The 8,196-nt window shown below is 37.0% G+C and overlaps 1 protein-coding gene across 1 annotated transcript; it reads left to right on the forward strand.

Annotated features, from left to right (window-relative positions):
* Positions 1 to 1,827: 1,827 nt before the first annotated feature.
* On the forward strand, positions 1,828 to 7,944 carry LOC122050810 (myosin heavy chain, skeletal muscle-like). The gene is made up of 8 exons (XM_042611686.1): positions 1,828 to 4,084; positions 4,126 to 4,223; positions 4,326 to 4,484; positions 4,571 to 4,750; positions 4,827 to 5,021; positions 6,382 to 6,480; positions 6,545 to 7,222; positions 7,370 to 7,944. Exons 1-8 carry the CDS (start codon positions 1,828 to 1,830, stop codon positions 7,700 to 7,702), a joined length of 3,999 nt encoding a protein of 1,332 aa, XP_042467620.1. The 3' UTR covers positions 7,703 to 7,944.
* The last annotated feature ends 252 nt before the right edge of the window (positions 7,945 to 8,196 follow it).

Here is an 8,196-nt window from a genome sequence, read left to right on the forward strand (position 1 = left end):
ATTCACTAATTTCCATTCACATACCTTTTCTTTTTTACTATCCAAAATAGCACCCCTGGCTTGATTTTTGTGTTTCTTTTTAACCTTTTTGGGTTAAATTTTAGATCTCAAGGGTAAGATATAATTTTAAAAGGTATTTTAAATTTAAATAACATGTTTTAGATCATCAAACATTTTAATAGGATGGTTTCAAAGGCCAACAGAAGTAAAAGAGTTTCATGATTATTCTAAGAATATTGGAGTGATAGATCATATTATAAATATTTTTTAATTTATTTTCTTAGTAGATGAAAAATTTTTATAAAATCAAATTGATTACCTCTTAAATTAATTAGCGTAAGTTAAATATATGATATCAACCTAGAAAAATAGTTCGGAAAAGAGTAGTGATAGCTATAGACCATGGTCTAATCCTCCATGAAAAGTTAAAAATTCGGTGTATATTGATCCATGTAAGGTGGGTTACTCCAGGTAAAACTAAGATAAAATTAAGTAAAAGGTTTCAATTCGTTTATTCTACGCTTGGCTAATGTAAGCTTAACGAATTAATGAAAAATAAATATATATATAAGATTAATAAAAGACAATAAAGGAAATAAGTATGTAAAATCAATTAACTTCAGTATTAAAAAACACTACAGTAATCAGTTAATAATTAAATCGACTGAACCAATTAAATTGAAACTAAACAAATTATTTTTTTAATTAATCGACAGAATAACAAACTAACTAAAAAAAATAATGACAGAATAACTTTCTTAAAATGAGAAAAAAAAAAAGGAAAATAAAATCTTATTATAGGAACAGTGTGTGCGAGAGCACGCACAAAAGGCCGCTATTACTGACAAGGTTTGCCATATTCTCAATGGATCCGTCCATTTTTTCAATCTCCGCTTTAATGTAATATCTTTGGCTTTACTGCTATCAAAACAAACACCTCAACAACCAGAGAAACTTGGCCCATTGCTACTTCACGCCTCAAAAGCAGACCATGAGTCTTCTGCCGACCATATAACACCGTTACCGTGTTACGTTTTTGTCCGTTTCTAGAAAGAATTGATGTTTATGACGGGTGTCACGTTACCAAGCCCGATGAGTTCCGACTTAAAAGACTTTGAAGCGGATAACGATGACGATAAACCAAATATACCGCCCAATGAGGCGTTTCCAGTGGGCTCATATCTACAGCTGAATGGAAGCAAATTCTTACGACTCAAGTTCTACCCGATTCACTAGTGATGATGGAACAGTGGGCCCCGCGGTGGGGTCCACAGCTATTGGTAAAATTAAAAAATAAAAAGGAAAACGTGGAATTGTGATGACGATCCGAAATATCCTCGATGAATAGCGGCCTTTTAACCGAAACAGATCGCTACCGTTTTAAATGCATCGCCCTTGCTTGCCGTCTCCATCTTTTTGATTGATCTCTCGAATCCCTTCGCGTCCTCCCTCCTTCCTGCTCCTCAATTCGTGCATTGGTAAGAGCGCGTGGAGAACGCGTTCGAGTGAGGGAAAGGAGTGCGGGATCACTTGATCTGTCAACGGAGGGTGAGATCTGGCTGAGGTAACTGGAATTTTGGATCTCCGGCGAGGAGTTCTGGTGTGGCTGTGCGGTGGGCTTTCGAGCTAGCTTCGCCTAAAACGGCGTCGATCCTGTGAGAGATAATTCCTGATCACGAGGGGTATGTTGCCTTTTTGTAAAAAAATTATTGTTTCTTTTTTAAAAAATCACTTTTGACTATTTGCTTCAGTTATGATCAGTGATGGGATTACAGTTTTGATGAGTCGATATACTAATTTTTGTGTCAATTTATGATAGCTTGAGCAATGACGGCAGATGCGAGCGAGTTTAGTGTTGGATCTGGAGTCGAAATCGAGGGGTCAGTTGGTCTCGGTTTGGAGTCGAACAGTGATCAAAAGGTTTCAGGGGACGCTAATGGCATTGACTGCTTGGTTGGTGAAGAGAAGGTTAGTGGTCGGACTGGGAGATTGATCACGATGGAGAATGGTAATTTGGAGGAATCGCGGCAGCAGGATCTTGATCCAGATGTCAAAGAAGATTCGGTTGCCATCGGGGATCTAGAACCGATCGAGATGAAAAGAGTAAATGGGGAATTGACTTCTGAGAATGAGGGTGATCGTGATGGAAGTGTTGATCCCATTGTTAAAGTATCAGTGATTGTGGATGATGATTGTAAAGATCTCACAACTTGTGATATGGAAGAGGAATTAGTTGAATCAGATTTAGGAACGGTGTCCAAGGAAGAAATAGGTGAAGCACTTCAGCAAAGTGTCCAACATGAGGCTCAAGATGAGAAAGTACGTGACATTAAAAGTGGAATCTGTGAGTTGGAAGGAAAAAGATGCAATGAAGAGGGCAACATGGAGCTGTGCATGAATAATGGTCAAGATCATGTGAAGGATAATAGTAGGCTAGAAGCAGCCAAACTAGATTTTCATGTCGAAGTAACAAATCAAGAAGGTGAAACTCTAGCCAAGGATATGGACTTTGAAAACGAGGAATCAAATGTTGAAGTAAATAAAGATAGCAATGCTCTGGTTACAGCAATTGGCAAGGATATGGACTTTGAAAACAAGGAATCAAATGTTGAAGTAAGTAAAGATAGCAATTCTCTGGTTACAACAATTGACAAGGATATGGACTTTGAAAACGAGGAATCAAATGTTGAAGTAAGTAAAGATAGCAATGCTCTGGGTGCACCAATTGACAAGGATAAGGACTTTGAAAAAGAGGAATCAAATGTCGAAGTAAGAAAAGATAGCAGTGCTCTGGTTACAACAATTGATAAACAAGGTAATTTAGAATTATCTGTTTATGACGACGAAAGTCAACAATGTGAGACCATAGTTATTGAGACACAACATAAGGAATCCAAAACATCTGCTGTAGAATCTAATAATGAAGAAAGCAAAGAAGTACTTAACAATATCCACCATGAGAAGGAAGAGGGGACACTTGTAAGAGCTGATGAGAAGCAGGAAATTACCATTTCCAATACAGAAGTTGATAACCAAGCAGATAGGTATACAAATGTGTTATTGCTGGAGATGGAAGAGTCTCACACTGTGCTTACAGCACCCAACAAGCATGACCAAGAAAAGCTGATTGCTCCTGAAACTCAAGTTTTTGATAATAAAGAGCAAGAAACTTTAGAATTAGCTACTGCTGAAGAAGGATCAGTTGAGGAGACTCAGACTTCAAAGACATATGCTGGAAACCAATGTGAATTGGTATCAGCGGTCAAAATTCGAAAAGAAGAGAAGCTCGAGGGATTAGTTACAGAGAGCCAGCCTCATGAATGTTCTGTTGTTAATGAGCATATGGCTAAGCCTATGCCAGAAGAACATTTAGAAGAAAATAGGAAAGTAGATGGTAGTGTATCTTTTGAAACTCACATGGATGTTCCTGTAACTGAGATTAGTGGCAAAGTAGATGAAGCCGTACCAAGTGGTAACTCCATTGGTGATATTTTGATTGTTGAACAGTCTCATGATTTGCATTCCGATGAAGATTGCTGCAGGTCAGATATATCTTGTGTTGCTGAGGTCAAATCGTCACTGGAAATTCCAATTTCTCCCCGGGCTTTACCAGATTCTGGCAATGGATCATCTAATTGCCAAGACACATGTCCTTCTGAACATGAAGTTGTCACGTCGAATGCAGTAGATGTTCCCAGCATAACAGGTACAATCGACAAAACACCTCTAGCATTACAACTTTTAAATGCATGTGAAACTATCCTTTCTGATGGTACTAGTACCTGTGCAGCAGATAGACAAGACAAGTTAGGCAAGGTTGAATCTGACAATGGTAGTTGTACAACTGAAACTAATGAAAATGCAGCAGTAAATGATGTTGATGCCATCAAATCTGAATTTTCTATTTCAAAGGAATCAGAAGAATCTAGCCCTTCTTTGGCTGGTTCAGTTGAAGTCAAAAGGTTATTGGATGATGAAAGAAAAGGTGTCAATGGAGAATCTGGAATTTTGGAAGAGAGTCAAGTGCCAGTTAAAGAACATAATGCATCAACTTTAGCTGTTGAAAAGGTGACGACCAGTTTAGGTAGACCACAAGCGTGTTACATAGTTAAAATTAGATCTGAGACAATCAACTTTCAGCAAGCATACAAACTGCACAGTCAGAAGTAAATGAGAAAACCCAAAGAAGGGATTCTATCAAAGTTTCTATTGAAAAGCAGAAGGTATTAGTTACATACAGTTCCATGCTAATTAACTTTTGAGGCAGAGAACCCCGATAGGACATTAGATTAGTTTTTATTTTTATTGATCTATTTTATCCTCAGGTGATATGTAATGAATTCTGGAAGAAATTTGAAGATGAAAAAGCTGAAGACAGAACTGCAAGAGCTGCAGTTAGTGCCAAACGCCAACAGATGGAGTCACTCCAATTAATGTTAAACAAGCTGAAAAATGTACAGTCCATTGAGGAACTTGATGCCAAGGTAAGATTTTGAGGTGATCCTTCCTGAAAGTGTTTTGACTGTTTGTTCCTCCTTTTATTCATCTAGTTACATGTTTTCTTGTTCAGATACAATCAATGGAATTTGATCTTCAGCATGTAACCATGCCACTGAAAGAAGAAAAGAAATATATTCATGATCTTAAACAGTTAAGGCAACAGCGAGACCAACTCACTTCTAATATGGGCTCAATTACTGAAATGGATGAGGCATTTGATCAAAAGGAACAGATTGATGAGCGATTTAATGTACTTTTGTTGTACTGTCATAATCTTTTTAATGTTTTCCTTTCATCTTGATTTAAAACTTGTTTTATGCCTGCAGCTTTTGAAGAAGGAATTGGATTCTCTTAGGACTGAGGTGCTGCGAACTGAAGCAAATGCAAATGCTGCCAGGAAGAAGTATGATGAGGAACAACAAATTTTGAGAGTTCTTCGTCAACAATTCAGGGATGCTGATGTTCTTCGCCAAAAAGCATATGGACAATGGCGAGAACTTAAAAACATGGTAACTGAAAGGGTAAGCTGTTCTCCAATATTTTATAGGAATTTAGTTAATCCAGGATCCATATCTACAGTTTGATTATTATTTCATTTTTTTATGTTAATAGATAACCTTTTAGTCTTTATGTTCCTCTGCTGCATTTATTTTTTTCAGTCAGCTGTATATATCTTTATTTTAATAACAAGGCCAAACAATGTGAGAACTCTTTTTACATTGTACTATCTTAATTTACTAAGGACATCAATTGTGCAATGTGAGATCCCTATATGTTGGTAAATGTCATTTTAGACTTCAACACGGATATTGTTCTTCCATGCTTCATGGTTGTCAGTCAATCATATATCTTCATTATAATAGAAGGCCAACAGTTTGAGAATTCTTTTTGCGATGAAAAAGTTTCTATACATCAATAATAAATTACATTTCCCTACATTAGTCTAGGGCATTAATTGTGATGTGAGATGCCTTGAAGATCTCTGAATATCTAGGTAGATGCCTGTAGTTTTAGCCAGACATTGTGAGGATAATCTGTGTCATGATAGAAGAGATGTATTGACTGAGTATTTTCTTCACTAGATTTAACTAAAATCCACTGTGCTGTTTATGCTATATGAAGTCTGTGTGTCTTTATTCTTACAACCTTGGTGTGCCCACACTTAAAATTCAAAAAATGATATCTGAGCTCTTAATTTCTCTGGATCGTTAAACAGGGAAATCAGTAATTAGTAATTTCATATGCTAGCTTAATTATCATTATAACCCATATTAGAAGTGTTGCTTTGACTAAAGGGCAGTCCAGTGCATAAAGTTCCCGCCAATCTAGGATTCCGGGAAAGGATCAAACCACATTGGGTCAATTATACGCAATCTTACCTTGCACTTTGCAACAACTTTACCGTTGCGCTAAGGCTCTCCTACTGAAGTGTTGCTTTGACTAATGACTTTTTTTTCTAAACCTAGAATGCATGTCACTTATTTTGTGCATCATTTTATCCTATGAAAATTATCATGCTCAATAAGGTTTTCTAGACAAGTTCTGAATTCTTTGCACTGTTGTCATTTTTACCTTTGCACGCTGGTACATGCTAGAAAATTATCCTTTTCTAACCTTTTGGCAGTGTCTTTACTCGTCTTTGACCATTTCTTGTCAAAATCCAAGTTCCTGTTAAGACAAAAAAAAAAATGAACTATTTTATAATCCTTTGATTCCAGTTAATCTGAATTATTGGAACGTCATACCCCTATGCACTTTGCTTTTCAAGTTAATGAGAATTCGTTCATGTGAGACTACTACTTTTTATATATTTTCATTATGTGGAAAAAAATATTAACTTACGCGCTCTGATTAATTTAGATGAATTCTTATCGTCTGCAGAATAAACATTTTAGCATGTACAAGCGTGATCAGATATCTGCTCAAAGCTATTTATCTTCCAGAGATTTTGAGGGACTCCTGTCACACTGTAGTAAACAGGTATATATTATTGGGTTTTTTTAAAGACGCAACATATTGGTTTTAATGTTCTCATCGCCTTTAGGTTGAAAATGTAATGGATCTGTGGAGCAATGATGACGAGTTCAGAACGCAATATGTTAAATCCAATTTGAACAGCACACTGTGGAGACTTAGGACACCTGATGGAAGATCCCTTGGTCCAGATGAGGAACCGCCTGTTATACAAACTAACCAATTCAGGATTTCAGTCCCTCCTCCACAGCAGGCCAAAATCAACGAATCTGTTCCACCTGCAACTTTAGAAGCAAAAGCTGAAACTTCGGAAGAAGTTGAATCGTTTCCTGCTTTGCCAGCAGCAAAAAATGATCATCCTGTTGAACCTAAAAATCCAGTGAAACCTCCTCCAGAAAAGTCAAAAAAAACTGAAACTGCTAGAGTTCAAGATAGAGAAACTGAAATCGATGAGAGCTTGAATGTTCAAACAAAGGAGGAAGAGGAGCTTAGAAAGAAGGAAGAGGAGCTTAGAAAGAAGGAAGAGGAGCTTAGAAAGAAGGAAGAGGAGCTTAGAAAGGAAGAAGAGTTGATTATGAAGGAAGAAGAATTGAGAAAAGAAAAAGCTGCAGCTGAGTTAAAAGAACAGCAACGCTTAGAGGAAATAGCAAAAGCCAAGGCGGCAGAAGAAAGGAAAAGGAGACAAGCTGAGAAGGCACAGGCCAGAGCTGAATACCGAGCACAAAAAGAAGCTGAAAAAAGGGAGAAGGTATTGACAATTAACTCAAGTGTCATTGAAACGTCGATGTAGTTTTGCTTGTTCAGTACCAAACATCCAAAAGTTTTATAATTTTTTTCTATTATAGTTCCATATTACCACATAACCACCATTTTTTTTTTTTTTGCATTTCTGCAGAAGCGAGCAAAGCAGCACAAGAAGAAAGGCATTGCTGCTGAAGACACAACACCCATTAATGGTGTTGACGAAGGCATTGCCCCATCTTCAGAAACTATGAAGGAACTTGATGTTACTGCAGTATCAGTGACAAAGAAACCTCCGAGGCTGGTGGCTTCAGTAAAGCAATTCAACAAGGTACAGCCTATTCCCTTGCCACTTCGTAAGAAGGGAAAGAGGAAGATGTCCACATGGATGTGGGTGCTTCTGACTGTTGTAGTAGTAGTCTTTCTGTTCCTTGCTGGCAATTACATCACCTTGTCCACTTTCAGCTTCCAACAACCTGGCCTTTGAACGCATTCTAGTTGCATACACTACACACACAAACATATAATATAAAGATTATGGTTTATAGGGGGTAGGAAAGGGAGTTTATGCATGAGTGGCAACCATTCTTTGTGCACTACTATTTCCAATTTTTCTTTCTTAAGATTACTCTCTGCATAATATGCTTTTGGTTTGTGATTTGCGTTTGGAACGATAGTACTATATTTATTGAATTGATTGAGACCCCGAGTGACTTATTACTGTCTAAATTTAAGATAGTAAGAATTATTCATAGCTGTATTTATCCAATTCAAGTTTCTTGCATTTGCAGTAGTTCTGTCGTGATTCCTTTACGTGTTTCTTTAGTTTCTGCAGCAAATTTACACAGATGGGAAAGTTACTAGTTCAACTTATCTCTAATATTTCTAGTTGATTTGGGAGTTGTGATTTGATGACTATTCGGTCAGGCCTGATGATGCCCTTTATTGATTATAGACAAACTTGAATAATTATTTCAGGAA

Source organism: Zingiber officinale, chromosome 3A (genome assembly GCF_018446385.1).
Source record: "Zingiber officinale cultivar Zhangliang chromosome 3A, Zo_v1.1, whole genome shotgun sequence".
Lineage (NCBI taxonomy): Eukaryota > Viridiplantae > Streptophyta > Magnoliopsida > Zingiberales > Zingiberaceae > Zingiber > Zingiber officinale.

What these genes read in the sequence shown, in the direction of transcription:
- LOC122050810 (XM_042611686.1), top strand. Translation starts at nt 1,828, where the DNA reads ATGACGGCAGATGCGAGCGAGTTTAGTGTTGGATCTGGAGTCGAAATC. An exon ending in TTTCTATTGAAAAGCAGAAG is followed by an intron (nt 4,224 to 4,325) that starts GTATTAGTTACA and finishes TTTTATCCTCAG; the next exon opens with GTGATATGTAATGAATTCTG. An exon ending in TTGAGGAACTTGATGCCAAG is followed by an intron (nt 4,485 to 4,570) that starts GTAAGATTTTGA and finishes TTTCTTGTTCAG; the next exon opens with ATACAATCAATGGAATTTGA.